At 37.6% G+C, this 23,845-nt stretch overlaps 1 protein-coding gene across 1 annotated transcript; it reads left to right on the top strand.

The window, feature by feature from the left end:
- The first annotated feature begins 13,083 nt into the window (after window positions 1-13,083).
- LOC129944468 (uncharacterized) lies at window positions 13,084-15,836 on the top strand. Its single transcript, XM_056053912.1, has 4 exons — window positions 13,084-14,473; window positions 14,536-15,288; window positions 15,511-15,679; window positions 15,725-15,836. Exons 1-4 carry the CDS (start codon window positions 13,084-13,086, stop codon window positions 15,834-15,836), a joined length of 2,424 nt encoding a protein of 807 aa, XP_055909887.1.
- Window positions 15,837-23,845: the final 8,009 nt, after the last annotated feature.

The raw sequence follows: 23,845 nt of genomic DNA, 5'->3' as shown, positions 1-23,845 counted from the left end.
TTTCTGCTCAAACAAGTTTTCATAAGTTTCTGAAGCGAAATTTAAATCTTTCAAAGCAATGGACTTTGTTTCGCAAAGGGAAGGATAGAATTAATATTCGAACTGCAAGTATTTGTAGTTTGTATTTTCTGAAAGAGGATTTCATTAATAATGTAAAATTTAGATGGGTATGTAAAACTGATAGACAAATTTAAAGGAAATACAAAATAATACTCATTTAGGATTCACTCTATTGCGCCTTTTGAAACCGGATGCATTTCCAACAATGCACTTACAAATAATTTCCTTAGAAACGAAATCTGAATCAACAGATCGTTCAAAGCGAATGGAGTTGAAGTATAATCAACAATTGCTGAACAATTAGCTGGAAGATTCATTTCCAAATGACACCGATCCAGAAATTCCAAATGAAAGTTCAGGTTCTAACGCCCAGAGTCGATGTTACTATCAACATCTTTAAACAAATTAAGCGATCTTAATGAAGAAATGTATGCTTTTTTAAAAAATAAAGTTGACTTGAAAAAAGTTAGGTTCTGAAAATGAAGATTTTACTCCAAAGTTGTCGAGTGCGGAAGAAAAAACAAAATCTTTGGAAACTCGAGTGCAGAAAGCTGGGTTCCACCAAAGCAATTTGGAAAGTAAGTTGCTTGAAATTTTTACACCCGGGCAAATTAAAAAATAAAAATTGGTTCCCTAAAGAGATCAAATTGGTCGGATGAGGATATAGCCAGGTCTATAACCTTATACTCATCTAGTTCAAGAGCGTACAAATTACTGAAAAGAAAAAAATGCCCACTTCCCGCTGTACTAATACTTCAAGCCTGGGCTTTGAAACTAGATATAACACCAGGAGTCATGATGCCTAATTTAAATATCATGAAAGCGTCAAAGGAGCTGACTCCCAATCAAAAACTATGTGTTCTTAGTTTTGACGAAATAAAAGTTAAGGAAGCTTATTGCTACGACAGAACTACCGAACTAAGTATTATTTTAATTATAAACAATCTTACAACAGGCCTCATTGGTAAGTGAAAATAAAAAATTTTTTTGACGATTTTGACTGCAAGATGACTAAAATTATTTATATTGTTATTATCATCCCCACGGTTTCGAGTATATTTTGCTTGATATAATCGAAACCGTGGGATACTGTGGTTTCACAGTAGTGGCGATCACAAGTGACTTAGGTGGTGCAAACCAATTGCTATACACTGAGCTTAAAGTCGGCATGGATAAGCCATTGTATGAAATTATATATATATAATATCTTTGATATCTTTCACAAACTTAACATCTTTATTTTCTTAAAACTATTCTCGCAGTCTCCTATTTGGAGAAACAAAAATGTATGTATTTTCTGACGTTCCGCATTTCATAAAACTTGTACGGAATCATTTTGTCGACCACGGATTTATGCTCAACGGAAAGATTGTGAAAAAGGACATCATTTTAAAACTCCTTTCGTTCACATCTTTAGAGTTGAGCATAACTCGCAAAATTTCTCCAAGGAGCATTAATGCTGTCAAAGCGAATCGCTCAATGGTGAAGCTGGCAACAAAATTGTATTCGCGCACTGTTGCTTTATGACGATCACTGACAAACGATTGGTTCGACGTTAAGAACGTAAGGTCACCATACAGTGATTCTAGGGAGAGAGTCCATGCTTATGGACTTCATTTGGAATCACAGGAAGAGATTCTCAATAAAATGTCTGAAATTGTTTGAAATATGCGGTTCATAGGAAAAAATACTATGCTTCCATTTCAAAAAGGTAAATATAGATAAAATAAATTTGTATGTAAGAAAATGTATCTAACTTACTATTTTTAAGGTATTGTGCAATCTATTACTGCCTTACAGTTGCTGTATAAAAATACATGAAAGATCGTTATGACATTAAGTTCATAATGACTTACCGGTTGAACCAAGATGTTTTGGAAAACTTTTTTGGTGTCATTGGAGCCAAAAGGGGACTTCACGGCTGGCTATATTTGCCATCGTTTAAAAGTAACTATAACAAACTTGGAAGACGGTAATACAAACCAAGACTCCTGTGTTTACCACCTGGATGAACGTGGACTTTCTAAGCCATCCGAAGCTGTGATGACCCAGTTGTTATCACTGGAAAATGTTTTCAATGCAGCGAATGGGGAAGGTCTGGGCATTTATATAGGTGCTGAATATATCAAGCATATGATACGAGTAGATATATCAAATAAGGCCAACATTGTTTGTTATGTTAAAATCAAAAAACTTTTTTTCTGATCGCGTATGTTTTTCCGGATACACAAACTCAACAGAGAAATTGTTGAAAAGAACAATTCCAAGAAAAGAAAATATAACAAAATAATATATTAACACTTTTTATTCACTGTAATTCAATTTGATTTTTTATTAATTTTTTTGAGTATTTAACAATCTTTAACAAAACCTGAAACAATGTTTGACTTGTTTACCTTTTGCTGTGAATTCCATACTGAAAATGCAAAACGTCAAACACAGTGTGTTAAGACGAAAACCAAGATTTTATAGTCGCAAAAGAAATACTTTTTTTTTATATAGCGGCTTAAAAATTCTGAAATTTATTTAGTTTATTTATATACATATTTTTATAATGTGTTTTCATATTATATTACCTTGGTTTACAATTTGTATTTTAATATTTTACTGTAAAATAATTTAAAAAAAAGAAAGGTGTTTAAATATTTCAATATCTAGTCTTTTCTATTCAGATTTCGGATACAAAAATGAGGTAAAGGAAAGCGAAATAGGTTAAGTTGAGTTTTGCACATTGCAAATTGCAACAACTACAATAAAGGTCAAGGTTGTCTTCGAAGTATTGGGTAAACTTACTGCGACAATGCAGATGTCGCTAACATACCGCCCCCAGTAAGCTGACTACAACCCGTATCTGCCTTACTCTCTTGTTCCCTGCCAGCAATGTCTAGAACTGCTAACTTCACCGAAGGCCGCTCGTTCACACCATGCTCCATTTGAACCTTTGCTCGGCGTACCTGTCCGTCCTTTGCGGTAACAACATCGACTACTCGTCCTTTTGGCCAACAGTTTCTTGGCAGATCGTTATCTACTATGATAACCAGGTCACCCTTTGAAATTGGCTTTGTTTTGGATGAACCATTTTGATCTCTTATTGATTGTTGGTAGGAACGCTTTAACCCATTTCTTCCAAAAAATATCAGCTAACATTTGTGATTGTTTCCAACTCTTTCGCAAATCCAAATTTACTGGATCACAAGGCATTTTCAATCCATTTGAACTACCGAGAAGGAAATGGTTTGGTTAGCGCTTCATCATCAGTCACATCTAAGGAAACAAATTTTAAAGGTCTGGAATTTATATTATTCTCAACCTCAATAAGTGCACATCGCAAGCTTTCGTCTCCAACTTTTCTCGAAGAAAGAATTTTGTAAAGTACGGTTTTTATTGATCGTACGAGCCTTTCCCATACACCACCCATGTGAGGAGTGGTCGGTGGATTGAAATTCCATTTTAATTCTGCTGTCACGAACTCATCAGCCACCCGACCCATGTCAACCTGTTTTAATTCCTCTTTCAACACCTTTTCTGCGCCTCGGAAATTGGTACCATTGTCGCTATATATCTCCAAAGGTGTCCCACGACGAGCCATAAAATTCCGTAGACACATGATAAATGAATCTGTAGTCAAACTATGAGCTATTTCTACATGCACTGCTCGAATAGTTAGGCAGGTGAATAATGCACCACATCTTTTTTCATTTCGTCTTCCTACCGTCACTATAATCGATCCAAACAAATCCACCCCAACGAATGCAAAAGGCCTACAAAACGCTGATAATCTAGCCTTTGGTAAGTTGGCCATTTCAGGAACTTGAGGACGAGCATTCTGAATCTTACAAGCTTGGCAGTCTCGTCTTACAGACTTAAGCAATACTCTCAGCTCCGAAATTTGAAATTTTTGACGTATTTCGTTCAAGGCCGTTTCATGATTGAGATGATGATATTTTCGGTGGTAATCGTCAACTACCAAGCTAGTTATGCAATGCGTCTTAGGAAAAAAAATTAGTGTTTTACAGTCTATATTTACGAAGTCGGCGAAAGCAGTGCGTCCTTGCATTCTCAATACTCCGTTTTCGTCCTAAAACGGAGAGAGTTTTCTGAGGGGGCTGCTACTTGAAAAAGGTGACGTTTTTCTCATAGTTCGGTGTTTTAGATTTTGTATTTCCTCAAAATAAACTTCTGATTAAACTTGCCGAAAAAGTAGCATTTGTGATTTTTTGATTGCGTCTGACGATAAAACAAAATCGTGAAGTTTGCCCCAGGACTGCATTTCAGGATTTCTTTGCTTTAAAATATTTTCACTTTTTCCTAGATTTCTTCGCTTTTCTTCTACTTTTTTTTTTAATCGTTCAACATACATGAAGACATACGCCATAGAACGCCATAATCATCGAATGAATCCCAGTTGGGATCTGAATTCCATTTTGTTGCCTTATCTGCCACATTCATTTTGGAGGGAATCCACTTCCAGTCCAAAACACTAGAAGACTCCAAAATTTCACCTACTCGGTACATAACGAACTGTTAAAAATTTCGAGGGTCAGTACGAAGCCACGACAGCACGGTCCTTGAATCACACCATAAAAATTTCTGACTTATGGAAAAACGATGTGCGTTACATATCGAATTCATAAGTCTCACCCCTAGAACAGCAGCCTGCAATTCTAACCTCGGAATTGATAATGGTCGCCTTGGAGCAACTTTGGTTTTAGCGCTTACTATGGCCGTTTCGATTTTATTTTCGTATTCAATGCGAAAGTAAGACACGGCAGCTTATGCATTCTCGCTTGCATCGACGAATGTGTGAAGTTGAATTGACGTTTCAGTTTGGTTCAAATTCAGAGAATAACATCTTGGAATCTGGAGTTCAGCAACTTGAGGCAACAACATCTGCCACCTCAACCATCTTTCATATAAGGCTTCAGGTAACTTATCATCCCAACCTAATTCTGAACGCCAAATATCTTGTAGGAGCACCTTTACAAAAACAAGAAAGTGAGAAAGAAATCCCAGTGGATCGAATATCGACATCAATATTTTAAGAACTTCACGTTTTGTTGGCACTTTATTTTCAATAATAACTTTTCTGTTAAGGCTATACAAGTTTAAAACATTAGGAAACGTGTCAGACGATGTATTCCAATGCATGCCTAAAACCTTTTCGGTTGCCACCATGTTTGTATCATGCATTCCAAAAACCTTTGGGGAAGCTGTTGATTTCGTTTTCGTTCCATCTTCTATCAGCGCTTCAAGGACGGTGGTAGAATTCGACATCCAATTCCTTATATGGAAGCCGGCATCTGCATGTATAGATTTAACGTCTCTAGCCAGTTGAATGATGTCATCTATGGAATCCATACTATCGATGAAGTCGTCTACACAATGATGTTGTAATATAGCCTCCACGGCTCTTGATTTTGTTCTTGAAAAACGCAATGCATTTTGATTTTTTACATAATAAGCAATGCACGGTGAACAGCTAGCACCAAACGTCAAAACTTGCATCTCATACACACTAGGAGGCCAGTGGCGAAGGCACCATATAAGTCGATTCCTATCGACTTACCTTTTGTAAATCTCAATATCAACAAGAAAAACAGCAACCCTTGTGGCATCGACATTACTTTACAATAATTTAATCAACATGTATTTTCTTCTTTAAAGGTATGCCGGGTTATTAATTTATCGCTGAATAGAGCAAAATTTGTTTTCTCTCCCGTTTCCTCTTTTACTTCTCGCTAGGCGCGTGCTTCTTTATTCAACCAACGCTTTCTTAAGCATAGAAATAACCCGATGTTCACCGCCTTTCTTTCGATGAATTTTTATGTATCTGTATGTATCTGAAAATTCACTTGCTTGTGCAAAAACAAACAAGGTTGTTGGAAATGGAGAAATACGCATTGCGCATGTCAGGTTGAGCCTAAGCAAAGCAGTACGTTGACGCACTACACTTGTTATTCATAGAGCAAACAAAAATTCATCCATTCTGTATAGAAAAAAAGCCAAACGTAACCCGTCTTCTATGGACTTATTCGATATTTTCCTTCATTCTCGGCGGATGAAGTTTAAGAAGTAGGAGTTGCCACTTAAGCAAAATTGCGTAGTGGAATTATTTTTGGCAGAAAGTTACTGTAATTTTAATTGAGTGGCACAAGTAGCCAAAATTAATGAGGCAGATTGCAGTGCAAGGTGTATAAATAAAAGTGAACAAAATTTGAATTGGAAGTGATTTGTGAAATGTGGTTGCATTTTGTTTAAGTTAAAAAATTTAAGTAACTTAAAAGTCACCATGGCTCTTATAGGAATAGATTGCTGTTTGAGAGATTTTCTGTTAGATGAAAATAATGACTTTGAGAAACTTAATTTCTTAAAGAAAAAACAAGTGGTAGAAATAGGACACTCTACCCCTCCTTTGAGCTTATCCCTTAAATTAGAAAGCAAATATTTCTGGTGTTCTTTTCAATTTGATTCCAAATAAACAAACGTTGAATTCGCAAGGAGAGCAATAGAATGTTTTAAGCCTTGGCTTGACTTGGCTCTGATTTCATAGAGAAATTTGAATCAATTTTCGAAAGTCTAAACGCTAACGGTTGCGGAGAACCGCCATTAAAAAGGATATTGATTGAAACGGATTCAAAAACGCGCTATAAACGCTTTTTAGTACACAAATTAAAGAGAATATTATAGGTCAACTTAATGCAAGATATAAATTTTTTACTAATTTAGTATTCTTAGATTAACATTCTTAATAAATCGAAATAGGATTCTTTTGAAGCAACAATGCCGTATAAAAAAATATCTTCTTTAATAAATATTTTCAATGGAATATTCGATTTTAAGGCTTTAAAAAATGAACTTAAAGTTTTTGCATACAACTCCATCCCTTCGTCACCTTGAAGATTAAGAACCCATGTTAGACATGTTACGCGACACATTTCCTCAAATTCTTAATTTGAGTAGATTGTTATCAACACTTCCGAATAGTGTTACTTCAGTAGGGAGATCTTTTTCAGCAAGTACATTTCTGATAATTTTTCTAGTCCCTCATTTTTCTCCGACTTAACTTTACAAATAAGTCACGCCTCGCCACTGCTAGGAGCACGCATTCCTTTATTGTCCCTCCACAAAAAACGTTGAACCGACCTGTCTTCTTTGCGCACTGACACCTGATGAAACATTTCGGCTATGTCGCCACAAATTGCGAACCTTCCACAACGGAAACCATATAGGACATTTGTGATTGGTACTAATTGGTCTGGCCCTTTCAAGAGAAAATCGTTAAGTGAAACACCGTCACATTTCGCAGCTGCATCCTACACGAGCCTTACCTTTGATGGTTTATTCGGATTTCTCACTATAAAAACTGGTAAGTACCAAACACGGCGATTCACTTTTAACTCATCATCGGGCAATTTTTTTGCATAACCTTTGCTTACTAAATTCAAAATCTGCTCATTTAAATTTTCGCTCAGCCGAACATCCTTTTGAATTTTTCGATCTAGTTTTTGAAAACGATTAAACGCCATGGAATAGCTGTCGGGCAAATTGAATTTATCGTACTTCCAAAGAAGACCGACTTCATATTTTTTTTCGATACAAACACACGATTCTTCAAGAATTCTGATGGCGTTTTTTTTTCTGTGGATACCATTTGAAGCGTTGGAATGCGTACACCGATGTTTTTAATTGAAAAGAAGTTTTCTACAAGTTGATGAAGCTCTGTATCATTCTGGTTTTGAAATATATTCAATGCAAATTCAGTGTTTTTAAAATTTGTTTGTATATCTTTTTCAGGACCATGAACACACCAACCTAGGCGCATTTTAGTCACCATTGGTTCGGACCAGTTTCCTTCAAACACTCTCATTGATACGCCAAGTTTCCAATTGTCCATTCCAATAAGAATTCTTGGTTGAGCCATGTCATACGAAGGAATAGGCAAACCTTTCATGTACGAATAACGATTTTGCATAATATGACTCGATACGGATTGTTTTGGTAGCCCTAAATTGTATACGGTGCGAACGCTGTGGAGGGTGAATCTCTGGCATCCTTCAGAGGAACCTGATATGCCCAATGTGACGATACGTGAGTTTTCTTCAACGCGTGTAGTTTCGGAAGTCCACCTTAAACAAAGATATTCGGACCTCCCTGCAAGGTTCAGGTCACAAGCGAGTTCATCGTCAATCAACGTCAGGGATGAGCCTCCGTCCAGGAAAGCAAAGGTGTTACACGTTACACGGAATAATTCTAAAAAGGATATTGTTTTGTGTATTATCGTCGCAGCGGTTGTAATGGCATCCTAAAGTTGAGCCAATTTGCATCCTGGGGGGAGTACTATCAGCAGCTGAATTATATAAAAGCTTGTTTTCTTGTGCATCCGTCCACTCCACACAATAGTGTTGATCGACATCGCGCGTGAAGGTGTTTTTTTAAGCACGTGTGACATAAATTGTTCTTTTTTACGGAATTCCATCTTTCAGAACGTCCATATCGTTTGAATTCGTAGCAGAAATCCAATGGATGGAAATCGTTACAGACGTAACATTTTCTCGTGCTACTTTCACGATCTATGTTTGATGTAGGTTCTTTGACTACGTCGTGAGTGAAGAAGTGATTACTACGTCGTTCCAGTTTGTCTGTGCGCACGATTGGCGTTGTGACGGTACAAGCAGCTTCCGCAATTTCGCTTAACCAATTTGAAAACTCTGGCAGTGTGGGTGATTGTAAATCTTTTGAAAATAGGGCCCAAATCAACAAAAGATGTGGAATAAGCTTATCAACAAATTCCTTGAGAAGCGTGGGGTTGTTCAAGTGAGCTGTCATCTGTGATGCTTCCATTACGGCACACACATTTTGGATTGCGAGCGCATATTCTATAAGCGTTTCCATTTTATCAGCTTTAGGAGGTGCTTGGTTTTTTGCTTTGGCAATCATGGCGTGAAGTACGTGCTCTGGTCTACCGAAACGCATTCGAAGAGTTTTAATTATATCTGGCACCATCAATGGCAATAAGAGGCGATTCTTTACTGTCTCTGCCACGTAGGCATTTTTGCAGGCGCATTAAGTTTTCGGCGTGAGTATAACCGGCGAGGTTGGTGCTGTGCTCAAAGGAACTTATAAAAATTGGCCTCTCCCCAGGAAGACCATGGAAGAGTGGCAGGTCCTTTGATATCACTTGTCGAGTCGCTAACTGAGATGGTAAAAGCGTATTTTGTTGAGGTTTGGAATAAGTAGGGTGAATTTGACCACTTGGTGTAGGGTTTTCTACTTGTAATGGAACAAGGTTGCTTGGGTTGGGCTGCTTTTGAGGAACGATAACAGGTTTTGGTTGTATTTGTTCTTTAGCAATGGTGTTAGTTGCACCAGAGACTGGGATATTAGCTGGGGTATCTTGGACCCATTTTTCTGTTAATTGGCTACGATCTACCGACTTAACTTGGATGTTTTCTTCATCTGAACTGCTTAGTTCTTCGAGTATTTTGTACTTATCTGTTAAGTACTTTTGCAAGTTTGCTTCTCGAAGGACTTTTTCTTCTTCGAGTCTTTTCAAGAGAAGATCTCTTCTTTTCCGGGATTTGGATGTTTCCTTGGACGCCACAGTGGAGATGATGGAACGTGCAGGTGAATGGTGGCTTGATGACCTTTGACAGGCTTCGCATACCCGTCGTTTACAGAAGAACCGACGTTGACGCATTGGAAATGAAACCATGTGGAGCATTTGTCGCAAGCTACCATTTCAGGAATGTCGGGCTCACGGCAGAGCTTACAACTATTACCAGCATTTGGCGTTGATGTTGATTTTGGAGCAGATTTGCTCGACATAACTTGTATAATCAGTCAAGAATTTTTAAGAAATGTTAAGACGAAAACCAAGCTTTTATAGTCGCAAAAGAAATACTTTTTTTTTATATAGCGGCTTAAAAATTCTGAAATTTATTTAGTTTATTTATATACATATTTTTATAATGTGTTTTCATATTATATTACCTTGGTTTACAATTTGTATTTTAATATTTTACTGTAAAATAATTTTACAAAAAAAAAGGTGTTAAAATATTTCAATATCTAGTCTTTTCTATTCAGATTTCGGATATAAAAATGAGGTAAAGGAAAGCGAAATAGGTTAAGTTGAGTTTTGCACATTGCAAATTGCAACAACTACAATAAAGGTCAGGGTTGTCTTCGAAGTATTGGGTAAACTTACTGCGAAAATGCAGATGTCACTAACACAGTGTGCGTCGAACGCTCAGAACGAGAAAAAGTTAACACTCGGAAACGTTAGTGTAGATGACACACCAGATCTGAGGTTGGAAAAAGAATTGTTCCCAGGTTGGATATATTAAAATAATAAATGTAAATCTTATCAAATCTCTTGATTTGCATTTTTTAGGAAAGATTTTGAACATAGTTAAACTAAACTGGCTGGCTATATTTGCCATCGTTTAAAGGCCACTATAACAAACTTGGAAGACGGTAATACAAACCAAGGACTTCTGTGTTTACCACCTAGATGAAGGTGAACTTTCTAAGCCATCCGAAGCTGTGATGACCCACTTCTTATCACTTTAAAATGTTTTCAATGCAGTAAATGGGGAAGATAAGGGCATTTATATAGGTATATATGAATATATCAAGCACATGATAGATATATCAAATAAGGCCAACATTGTTTGTTATGTTAAAATCAAAAAACTTTTTTTCTGATTGCGTATGTATTTCCGGATACACAAACTCAACAGAAATTTTGTTGAAAAAAAAACAATTACAATGCAATTTAATTTGATTTTTTATTAATTTTTTAGAGTATTTAACAATCTTTAACAAAACCTGAAACAATGTTTGACTTGTTTACCTTTTGCTGTGACCTGTGAATTCCATACTGAAAATGCAAAACGTCAAACACAGTGTGTGTCGAACGCACAGAACAAGAAAAAATAAACACTCGAAAAGCCATATCTTGTTTTGTTGTATCATGGTGCTGCGACAGATCTGGCAACGCCTTTGCCTAACATCCAAACGCACCCCAATCCACCTGTCAATCAGTATTTTAATTCAATTAATTTTACTCACGAGGCCAACTAACCTCAATTCAATTTGGCGCCAACGGCAGAACACCAGAAGGAATACGAAAGTAATATACAAATTATTTACTTTAAATTTATAATTTCAATTATAATTGTTTTGTTAAGGATTTTTTTAATAAATTTATTGAATTAAAATCGATATATTTTACTTGGGAACATTTAAAAAAATCTTTCTGGAATATGCCGCCGAAGGCCCCAAAAAATACTGGAACTAAGGAGAAGACATATAGCTGCCTCTTGTGCAACAAAGTGGATAATCTCCGAATGGTTCGCTGTGATAATTGCGATGGCTGGTATCACTATATTTGAGTTGGAGTGACTTCTTCAGTAGCCCATCGTGATTGGCGATGTACCCATTGTTCCAGGCTGCTTTCAAGTGGATTACTAGCATCACAGCAAACACCATGTAATTCTAAAAATGCATCAGATAAATCCAACAGTGAAGGGAAATTGGATAAAGTACATAAGGAAAGTCACATGTCTCTTAACGATGGAGATTCACGTCCTTTCGTCGGCGATCTGGTTATCTCTCTTTATTATCCTTACCTGTTACAGAAAATACACTAAACCTATTGAGCGTGGTCACCAGTCGGCCACTTCCTGAAGCTCATTCTTCTCAAGATGATTTAGGTAATGATAATCTAGAGGTAGCACGGGATCTCAGCAATTCTCCTACAGTTTTGCTGACTTCTGTAAATGGCGAACATTTAGGTAGTCATGAGATCTCTGCCCCAGCAAAAGATGACAATCAAAAACTTGATGGGATGTCTGCACCCAAGAAAATCAATAAGCGTGCGCGTTCTCGGATATCGAAGGCTTCTTCCTCTAATGTTAGGCGAATAAATCTTAAAAAACAGCTACTGCAAGAGCAACAATCAATTTTGAAACAAAGGGAAGAATTACTTATCAAGCAAAGAAAATTAACCGCCCAACTAGCAGAGGAAGAAGACCAAGTTTCATCATCAGATGAGGAAAGTGAGATTTCAAAAGTTGAAAGCTGGCTAAAAGAATCATATCCAATTCAGTCAACATCTAAAGGTGCACCTGCTGCGGAAAGCACAAACGCGACGCTGCTTCAGCCACCCACTGTTCCTCTAGTTAATGTTGGTACTAGAGTGTCTCACCACGACCCACTTCTACAGCAGATCTTAGAAAAATTAATTGCTTTAGAGATCAAAACGTCTACCCAAACGGTTAATGCAAATACAACTGATTGGATTCCACCTCGAATGCTTACAATAAGCGCAACAAACACAGCGCCGGAAAAAGAAGATGCGTCCAAATCAAAAACTGATTCAAATGATGTACGAACTATAACACGTGAACAGCACAAACTAACATTAAAAAACTGCACATAGGATGATTTTAGTAAGTGGCTGCTTCAACTTGCGGAAAGGGCAAACATCGTAATGATTCCAAGCACTTTAAACAAAGGTCGTCGACCAGGAGCTCTTAATAATCACGCTGTGCAAAATGATCCTGTTGATACTGAATCCTGTGCTATTTGTAAAGGTGATTGCAAAGGTGTTGAAAAGTGTAGCAAATATTTACAAATGAAAAGAGCAGATAAACGGAATGCACTGAGAAACAAACAACTTTGTAGAATATGTCTCAGAGCCCACCTACCAGAGGCTTGTTCATCAAGTGCAGTATGTGGTGTATATGGATGCCGCTCTTTTCATCATCCTAGCCTTCACAAGGAATCTTCAGTGAAAACAGTTTCGTTATCTTCACGTATGAATACACATCATAACAAGGAAGCACGAATTCTTTTCCGAGTATTACCAGTTACCCTACATTCGCGTTTTCTGATGAAGGGTCATCATTGACATTAATCGATGAGAGTTTGATGAAGGACTTGAACCTCAAGGGTATCCCTCAACTATTATGTCTTTGATGGACCTCAAATACTTACCGTTATGAAGATGATTCCATGATGCTTGACCTTGAAATATCCAAAACTAATAATTCAATCAAATTCCCACTCAAAGATGTACAAGTACATACTGTGAAAAATCTGAATTTACCAGTACAGTCCATTGATGTGAATTTGTTGCAGAATCACCACAAGCGCTTGAGAGGTCTTCCTATAAAATCGTATACAAATGCTGAACCAAAACATCTCATCGGACTTAACAACTGTCAACTTGGAGTAAGTCTAAAGTCTAAAGAAGGTGAAAGCTATGAACCAGTAGCAGAAAAAACACGTTTGGGCTGGACATTAAAAGGTCAATCAGGCAATAGTCTATCTTCTGAAAGTACCATGATACACCACGTGTTTCAAATGTGTGACTGTGAAATTTCCGAAAATAGTGAGCTGCTCGAGATTGTAAAAAACTACATTTGCTTGGACAACTTAGATGTTGATTGCAATAAGGATTTGTTTGTGTCAAGAGAGGACCAATACGCTTACGACCAGCTGAAGAAGATTACTCAAAAAATAGAAAACCGATATCAGACTGGTTTACTCTGGAAAAATGCCAACATGCCTCACCCAGACAGTTTCCCAATGGCGCTAAGACGAGCCAAGTGCTTACAAGCAAAAATGTTAAGAAATCCAGATTTAGGTTACACGCTGCAATCTAAAATCGAAGATTACGTAGCCAAGGGATATGCAAGAAAATTGAACCCGTGTGAAGTTGAAACAAAAAAATGTTGGTACTTACACATATTTCCGGTGATTAATCTAAATAAACCCGGAAAAATAAGACTTGTGTGGGATGCTGCAGCTAAAGTTGATGGTGTATCCTTGAATAGTATGCTTTTGAAAGGTCCGGACCATCTAACACCTATGGTATCTGCGATTCGAAAATTTCGTCAAAGGAAAGTCGCAATTGGAGGAATTTGCGCAGAAGATCAAAATTATCAACGTTTTCTTTGGTTTGAGCAAGGTGCTCTAAAACCATCAGTCTATGTAATGTTGGTAAAGACCTTTGGGTCAACTTGTTCGCCAAGCTGTGCTGAATACATTAAAAACCTTAATGCTAAAGAGTTAAAAGATCGTTTTCCTAGAGCAGTTCAAAGTATTTTGCATAACCATTATGTAGATGACATGTTGGATAGTGTTGACAGTGAAGAGGAAGCAATTCAACTCGCACGTGATGTCCACTACGTTCACTCGCAACGTGGGTTTCAAATCCGGAACTGGGTATCAAACTCTATGACGGTCTTAAGTGCACTCAACACAAAATCTGCCGATACAATTAACTTAAGTTCTGAAAGAGAACTTGCCACAGAAAATGTGCTTGGGATGTGGTGGTCAACATCTGATGACAGTTTCGTTTTTAAAATTTCAAATCGTTACAAAAACGAGGATGTGCTTCGAGGCAAAAAAGGACTACTAAAAGAGAGGTTCTCAGTTTATTAATGACAATTTTTGATCCCGTAGGTCTCCTTGCATTCTATGTTATACACGCCAAAATAATTTTTCAAGAAATATGGCGTTCTGGATGTTCATGGGACGAGTTCGTTCACGATAAAGAGTATTCAAAGTGGTTACACTGGATTCGATTGTTAACTGAGGTGACAGCTATGAAAATACCAAGATGTTACGTAAGAGCTGATTTCAAACATTTTCCAGAGTTTGAGATTCACATGTTTGTGGATGCCAGTGAAGATGGATATGCTGCTGTGAGTTACCTGAGAAGTACCGATGGAGATCTGGTCGACTGCGTTTCGCTACGATGTAAAACTCGAGTAGCCCCTATAAAACTGATGTCAATTCCTCGGTTAGAGCTTCAAGCAGCCGTCATCGGAGCTCGATTAGCCAAGAGCCTTCTAGCTACCCATTCAATTCAAATATCTAAACTAACATTCTGGTCAGATTCGCGCACTGTATTATCTTGGCTTCGTTCGGATCACCATCGCTACAAGCAGTTTGTAGCTTTTCGCATCAGCGAGATACTCGATTTGACGGAATTATATGACTGGCGATGGATTTCAACGTCAGAAAACGTAGCTGACGATGCAACGAAGTGGCAACGGATTCCTGATTTTTCAAACGACAGTCGATGGTTAAATGGACCATTTTTCTTAAAACTTAATTCAAGTGACTGGCCAAAAGAAGATTACAAAAGTAAAACAACAGATGAGGAACTTCGCGCCCAATATATGGGATATCATGGGAAAGATAGTCTGGCTGGTGAGTGTTTTATTGCTATTGAACCCGAACGCTTCTCTTCCTGGAAAGCATTGCTAAAGGTTATGTCAAAAGTCATCAATTATGCTCGATTTTGGAAAGAAAGGGTCTTTGAAGAAAAATTAAAATCTAAACATAATTCGAAACTTCAAGTTGGTGTTGTTAAACGTTAACCTGTCTCGCAAAACGAAATTTAACATGCTGAGATAATTTTGTGCAAAAAAGCACAATGTGATGAATTCATGGATGAAATATTGGTGCTATCGAAAGGAAATGCCATTAAGAGATTAAGCTCCATCTATAAGCTATCACCCTACTTGGATTATAATGGCTTACTTCGACTTAGTGGAAGAGTGGCCCTCGAGAACAGAGATGATCCTATCATATTGCCTAAGTATCACTATATTATACAACTAATTCTTCTTGATTATCATTTAAGGTACCATCACTGTAATAACGAAACAGTTGTGAATGACGTACGGCAAAAATATTGGATTCCACGTCTCAGAGTTATTCTCCACAAAACTCGACGAGATCATTGTCAATACTGAAAGAATCAAAGTGCTCGATCATCTCCTCCAAAAATGTCATGTCTCCCACGGACACGCCTTGCTTCATATTGCCGCCCTTTTACATATGCTGGTGTAGACTATTTTGGCCCTTTACCTGTCTCTGTACGACGCAGCAGTGAAAAAAGATATGGAGTGTTAATAACGTGTTTGACAACAAGGGCAATCCACATCGAGGTTGCCTATTCGTTATCGACAGACTCCTGCATAATGGCCATTCGCAACTTCATGGCCAGACGTGGGTCTCCTATTGAACTATGGAGCGACAATGGCACAAACTTTAAAGGTGCGGAGCGTGATTTAAGAGAAGCTTTCGAACTGGTTGATAAAAACAAAATAACGAGTGCGTTTACGAGCTCTTCAATGAAATGGCGTTTTATACCACCCAGCTCAACACATATGGGAGGAGCCTGGGAGCGTTTGGTGCGTTCCGTTAAGGATGTACTTTATAAAATTTTACCATCACGCAATCCCAATGATGAGCTCTTACGTAGTTCTTTAATGGAAGTGGAGATGTTTGTGAATTCTAGACCACTTACATACATTCCAATTGATCATGAAGAAGAGGAATCCCTGACTCCTAACCACTTTCTGTTTGGCAGTTCTAGTGGTATTAAGCCAATAATTGAAGGTGTAAGCGAGGGTGTGCAACTCCGAAGAAATTGCCAAACCGCTCAACAACTTGCAAATTCATTTTGGAAAAAATGGCTACGTGAATATCTACCCGTTATAACTCGACGTTGCAAATGGTTTCATGAAGTAAAACCAATCGAAGTAGATGACATCGTACTCCCGATAGTCCTAGATTCTGTTGGCCAAAAGGAAGAATCATTGCTACTAAAGTCAGCGCTGACGGTAGAGTGAGAAGTGCGTTGGTTAAAACTGTTGCTGGTATATACGAGAGGCCAGCTCCGAAAATTTCGGTGCTTGATGTTCGTCGGCTCAAAGAACGAGACATAGAAGGACCTCAAGAGGACATACTGGGAGGGAGTGTTGCGACAGATCTGGCAACGCCTTTGCCTAACATCCAAACGCACCCCACTCCACCTGTCAATCAGTATTTTAATTCAATTAATGTTACTCACGAGGCCAACTAACCTCAATTCAATTTGGCGCCAGCGGCAGAACACCAGAAGGAATACGAATGTAATATAAAAATTATTTACTTTAAATTTATAATTTCAATTATAATTGTTTTGTTTAGGATTTTTTTAATAAATTTATTGAATTAAAGTCGATATATTTTCCTTGGGAACACATGGGTTTTAACGTTGCTATGACGAGTCAGTATTATGATGACCTTGTGATGATTTGTTTGAGTCAATGTATAGTGTATATATATCGGTGATTGAAGTGTTTTTTAGGCAAAATGTATTTGTTGGGAGGTTATAGGTATGTAGTGCGATCACTACATCCTTCCCCCTTCAAAAAATAAAATTAACCTTGAAGAGAAATTATTGTAGGTACAAACAACCAATGATTTTCGTTTGTGGTGTAGAAGGTATAAACGTTTTTTTTTTTTTAATGTGGGGTGAGAATTGATAGTGTTTGGTAAAATATTAGGAAAAGGTGGAGGAGGGGGAATGTTCTTGGGTTTTTCTACATTTAGTTTTTCAGGTTTTGTGTTTCTGTTGTACATATCTGTATTGATTTTACCGGAGTATTTCTTGGCATTCGTTTAGAATATCTTAGTTTTGTAAAGAAGATTAATAATAGAATTATTATGAAAGTTAAGGCTCCTGAGTTTGTGTAAGTTACAAGTTCTGGAGTGAAAAAAGATTCAGTTAAAGGTAAATCGTGTTCAAGTGTCTTAAAATTTTGGATAATTTGATCCCATTTATCTTTGAAAGAAAGTTGAGACCAAAAATACTCCATTTTTAAATGAAGATGTGGTAGAAGTTTCATTGCCACTTTTGACAACAAACTTTCTACCGTTAAGCTTATCATAAAGTATATACAACAATGGCTTGCTGATGCGAAGCCTGCTCAGTTTAATGTAAAGACCCTCTAACCATACGGTGTCAAAGGCCTTTTCCAAATCAACAAAAACAGCACCTGTACATTGTTGTTTTGATTTATTCCATTGGATATCAGAAACGAGTTTAGGCGCAGCATGAGTTATGTCATGACCCGCCTTGAACCCCAACTGTTTATCCGGAATTATTTTGTTGTCCTCAGCCCACTTAGTCAGAGCCCTATTAATGATTTTTTTGAAAACTTTGCTGATGCTCGGAAGAAGACTTATCGACCAAAGATTTGACGGGTTGGAATTATCCTTTCCCTTTTTCGGGAGAGGATGAACCACAGTGGTCTTCCAATATACTGGATAATATGCATTATTAGTGCATTATTGAAGAGTGTGGTGTGAATGGCAATTGCTTCCATCGGTAAATGTCTTAGTACGACGTTAGATATACCATCGACGCCTGCTGACTTGCAGCTGGAAAGCAGCTCCCACCGCCTCCACTTTTTTCTTCGGATCTTCAATTATGTAAAAGTCATCGTCAAAGATGGCTTCCTCTGGATCTATTTGCGCTGTCATGAGTACGTCTCTGTTCTCTTCGGTTCTTTGGAGTTTCAGACTTGGAAGGGTTTGGTGGGGCTATGCCACTCGAACGAAGTTCTCTCGCTAGGGCGTTGGTGAAACGAGGCCAACGCATTTTACTGTAATTATAAGAATGCGTTGCAACGTATTCCTCCAACTCCACGCGTTCGTTCGGAATCTGCATTATAGCAGCCAGTCCGCAGTGATCACTGTTGTACTCGACTGCCTGTAAGCAGTTTCGAGGGTGATTACCCTCTTTGTCTGTTACTGTCAGTCTGGTGTCGTACAGCAAAAGATCCAGGAAGGAGCCGCTCCTTGGATACGATGGCTTTTCAGTAGCCAGCAGGTCGATGCCATTTTCAACCCTGTAAAGATTCATCAAATTAAAAAGATGATTACCACTAGGATTATTATGTTGATTTCCCCACTCTACATGTTTTGCGTTCAAAGCAACGGCCAAGACGAAAAAGTTTTCATCCAAGCTCAGTTTAAGTTCCCTAAAAAGAATCTCGAGTTCTGAAGCAAAGTAAAAAAACTGCGGAGCTCCAGCCGCATAAGCCGCAATCATATACATCCGCCTCCCTTGAGTGAGAGAGATGCATACAACGCAAACTTCTAGCGTCTTGAGCTTTCGCAATTCATTGTTGTATATGACTTTATAATTAATGCCTTTTCGTATAAAGAGAGTGACACCAAACCCTTGAGTGGAGATGGGCCGGTCTCTTTTTACGATATTGTAATTATTATGAGTCAATTTGTGTTTGTGGTTTAGCTTAGTTTCGCTAGCCATAAACACATCGGGACTGTAGTCTGTCAACACTTGGAACATATAGGCTCTCCGGCAGCGCGCCCATTATGGTCTTAATTGCGCCAGACCAGGCAACAAACAGTAGAGATGATCTACTCTTTTGCCTTGCTTCTTTATCTGACTTTGCAGTCCTGTTAGTTGACCTTGAATGCTCAACAACAAGGCTACAATGTCTGGCTGCACCTCTGGTGCCTTAAGCACAGGGGCCTTTGGGGCAACCGTTGGTGGAGCCTGTCTCGTGTTGCCATTCCCTGACACGATGTGGGCGTAGGAAAATTTGGGATCCACGAATTTTTATGTTGGAGCCTGTCGAACTGTTCGACTTCTTTCGGCTTTTTGGCTGGCCTGTTTTTGTTTAATTTTTTGACCTTAGGGCAATCTCTATAGTTAGCCGGGTGCCCTTGGTTTCCACAAAGGACACACTTGAGCAGGGTCAAATCCTCAACGCGCTCATTTCGCAACTTGCATTCGCCTTCCATGTAGGTTTCTGAGCACTTGACTCAGCGCAACTGTAGAATGTCGTCGTGGATTTTTAATGTGTCCCGGTGTACAGCTTAGTTGTCGAGAGATTCGATTCTCTTCACACTCTCAAAACTGCTTTGGGGCGATAATGTTACCAGGACCATTGGCAGCCTATAACCCCTTCGTCTGGACTTCACTGTAGTAAGAAGCTTGACCCCGATAAAATCGAGATCGTCAGAAGAAGTGAGAAACACTGGACCGAATAATTCTTTTCTTTTTCATTTGAAATTTTAAAGAGAAATTTTGCCTTTAGTGTCCGACTTACATACCTGTTTAATGTCCTGTAAGTCAACCTTATGGGTCCTAATTGGTGGTATTTTTTCTTTCCTAGCATGTGGTTGTTGCTGCTGCCGTTGCTGCTGCTTCTGCGGCTGTTGTTGCTGTTTCTGCTGCTGCTGCCTTGGTTGTAGCTGTCGTTGTTGCTGTTGCTTGGCCTAACTTGAAGTGGATGGGCCCTCAGACATTTGGCCTGTCACTGCTTGTGAAGCCTTTTTCGTTCCGCTCCAGTGATTTTGGTGGCATACTTTGGTTGTGGTTGTTGCTGCTGTGGTTGTTGTTTTTGTTATCTTATTTCAGGCTTTTTTTGTTTCGCTTGTTGCTGCTGTTGGTGTTGTAGGAGCCGTTGTGCTTTTTTGTCCTCCTTCTCAGCTGCCTCTTTTTGACGGCGCGCTTCAATTCTTGCTTTCAGTATACTGAGAAGGGGCTCCATTTCCTCCTTCAGCTTTTTTAGCTGTTCCTCATAGGCATCCATTTGCTGCTTTTTTGCCTGCGGCACTTGTGCCAGCTCCATCTCATCGACTTCTTTGTCGTTGGGGGCATCAGGCACCTTCATCTCCTTTTCTTGAGCATGCTCTGGCTGCGCTAGGCTTGCGAACCTATTTTTATTTTTAGGTGACCTGTAGTGCCGCTCTCCCCTTTCGGTGACGTAGTCAATTTCTCCTTCTGACTCACTTTGTGATGTCATCTCTTGTTGTTTTGTTGGCTCCTTGTCGCATCGCTCCGCGCTTAGCAGCATTCCTTTCTACAAGGTTAGGCGTAAGTCTTTTCCTCTTAACATTTGTTGTTCTTAAGGAACTGTCAGACTGGTGGCTGATGATGTTTGGGTGAATTTGGGTACCGCTGATGGCACCACATTGGTATCTTTCGATACCCCTGCTTTCCTCTCCTTCTCCATTTGCTTTTTTTCCCCAATCTATGAAATCTTTGAATTCACGATTGTGAAAAAAAGCTTCAAGATTTTTAGTGCACTCCGCACGGGATTGGAACCCACGAACCTTGTAGCTGTTTTCGGAGGCCACCTCCACTAAGCTATCGATTAATTAAGAAAATCTGTGACACACTGCCTTGTTTAAAGACTTAAACCTTACAAATGCAATTTACTTTTTTTAAATTAAATTAGCTACTGATCACTTGCCCTCTTTGAAAGTCAAAGAACGACTATCCAGTGTCTTTACCCTTTCCACCACGAGACACCTTGCAAAGTTGGTAGGGAGAACAAAAGCTATTGTTAATATGTGTAAGGTGATTTCGTAAAACAAACAAAAAAAATCAAAAATAATTTTCAAGGATAAATCTATCTGAGAGAGTATTCGAAGTTAGAGATTTCGAAAACTTACACTTACATGCAAAATAAATATTAAAAATATGTCAAAATAATTTGATTTTGACTAGATAAATTCTAAATAATACACCTATTTTTCAAAAATTCTGAAATTGAATTTTATATGCAATTTGTTTTTAGTTTTCAAAATCCATTGAAATATCGATAACAGAAACCCAAAATTTTCTTCCATGATGGTTTTATTTTGAGCTATGTGTGAGAAAATCTCTGATCATCGCAGCCATAAATACTTGGGTCAAAACCAAAATCTTGCTTTTTAGTGTTTTTTTTCCCAGTACTCTAAGGCGATACAGTGACGATTGAAATCATTTTTCGAGTTTTTTTTCAAGTTATTTTAGTGAAAAAGTTTAATTAAAAGTTTAAACATACATGTTTTGAAGTAATTAAGGTGAGATTTTCAATGAAATCGTTCAAGACCCTCTGTCCTTATACATAATTACCTACTTACCAGGTACTAAAGGTGGAAAAGTAAAAAAGTGTTAGAAATATATTCCCAGTGCTAGACTTATTAAGTTATGAAAATTTCAATGCGAGTTTTTTTTTATGATATGTGATCCTACATGCGCTTGAAATTAAGTCCTTGTGATCTTTTTAAAAGAATGTACTCCGGGTGCCCAAAATCGATTGATTTTCCAATAAAATCCCTCAAACCTATCACATGTTTCTTAAATTCCACGAAAGCCGCTGATCTATGGGAACAAGTTGCGATCTTCCACATCACGGTCCTCATAAATCCTAAGATTTTAAGAACCACAAAAAAACAACATCAAAAAACCACACTATCGTCAAAATCTCCAGCTTGACACCTTTATCACACAAACATAAAAACAAATCATAATTTTCATAATTTTGATAATTTTCATGATCCATCATTTTTTTTACAACCAATGTGATCTACAAAAAAATTTCAAACATGCAAACAAAAAAACAAAACATCCAGAACTATCCATACTATCGAAATCATTCATACAAAAATTATCCATACACCAAAAATGCATCCTAGAAGAATCCAGGAACATATAAAGAAAAACCTACGATCTAGAACAAATATACATCATATATTTTCATGATTAATTTATAAGAAAAAGCTTAGTACTTACATATCTTTCTTTCTTTTGACTAACTTAACTATCATTTTTCCTTATAAAACATTATTACAATTTGACCTAGTGAATTCAATTCGTTCAAATTTATTTTTATATTTATCAAGTTTTAGTTTAGTAAACAAAATTTATAAAGCAACGAAATTCAATCAGCATACCATCAGGAGGAATTGAGCAACTACAAATTGAAACAAGCACAATAAAAATACAACAACTTAAAAGTCAAGAATTTTATAATACGATTTGTGCGGTAAGTCATTTTTTTTATATTGCATAATTTGAACGAACGAATATTTGATTAATTTAATTATGTGTTACCTAAATTATTATTAATTAAATTATCTAAACTATTAGTTACTGAATTGTTATGAAAAGAAAACAAGAAAAAAAGCTTAAACCTAAATAAAAAGTAAACCTACTTAACTAACATTTGTGATAATTTTCTTTGGTGATAACAATTGCTTTTACATACATAAAATAAATTTCGTATCTAAACATTTTGTTTCGGTATCCTGTTTTAAATTTACCACTTGCTAGGTGAATTCATTGTAGTGTTAATTATTTATTGTTTTTTTTTTAAATAAAATTTTGTTTTTATATTATATTTATCTTTTGAAAACAACAATATCTTTTCATTTGATTGGAAATCATTAGTTTAATTTTAATCCTTTTGGTTAAAGGTACGTTTAAGTTTCTACTTTTTTTTCGGAATTTGAATGTTTGAGTTCAATATAGCTAAAGTTTTAATTTTCGATTTTTAAATTCAAGTTACAAACCATGGTAATGGTTTAGGTTTTTAGTTTCTGGTGGATGTAGCTCTGACGAGAATGAGCTATAGCGATGATGAAAACGATGCAATGAAAACTTAAATATGGTTTACTGGTTTCTTTTGGGGTTACTGTAGAAATAGAGGACGTAGTAACCAGGTTGTGTCGCATGGTTCTGCTCATAGAACATAGGATATCCTCGGATAGAAACATCATCTTAACTCTCCTCACTCTATCAAGGATGACAAATAGTGTCATTACTACATCAAGACAATTATCAGCTTCGTGAATATTTTTCGTACGATTTTTATTGGCATAATATAACGTAACGGCCGTCCAATTTCTAAGCCACAAGAAACCCGACAAAACCGACGAGCTAACCTTTGGCCATGCAAGCATGCCGCGGTAAGGAAATTGGGCACCCATTTACTTTACTGCCAGGACAGTTTTGGAGTCCTTGTAAGCTCCATGGCTTACTGGTAGTGTACTGAGTGTATGGTTACAGGGGTTTGAAGTTTTTGTTCCCACCCCTCACTCGACAACATCTTGAGGTACGTTACACAGGACAATAGGTACGCTGAAATCAAGCTGTTAATTTTTTAATGTCAGTCACCTTATGTTCGAC

Source organism: Eupeodes corollae, chromosome 1 (assembly GCF_945859685.1).
Source record: "Eupeodes corollae chromosome 1, idEupCoro1.1, whole genome shotgun sequence".
Taxonomy (NCBI): Eukaryota; Metazoa; Arthropoda; class Insecta; order Diptera; family Syrphidae; genus Eupeodes; species Eupeodes corollae.
The sequence above is the reverse complement of the archived record's forward strand: the minus strand, read 5'-3'. Positions and strand labels throughout refer to the sequence as shown.

Coding starts and splice junctions, on each gene's coding strand:
- LOC129944468 (XM_056053912.1), top strand. CDS start 13,084: ATGCTTGACCTTGAAATATCCAAAACTAATAATTCAATCAAATTCCCA. Junction 15,289..15,510: donor TGGGAAAGATAGTCTGGCTG/GTGAGTGTTTTA, acceptor TGTGCAAAAAAG/CACAATGTGATGAATTCATG. Junction 15,680..15,724: donor GATCCTATCATATTGCCTAA/GTATCACTATAT, acceptor TTATCATTTAAG/GTACCATCACTGTAATAACG.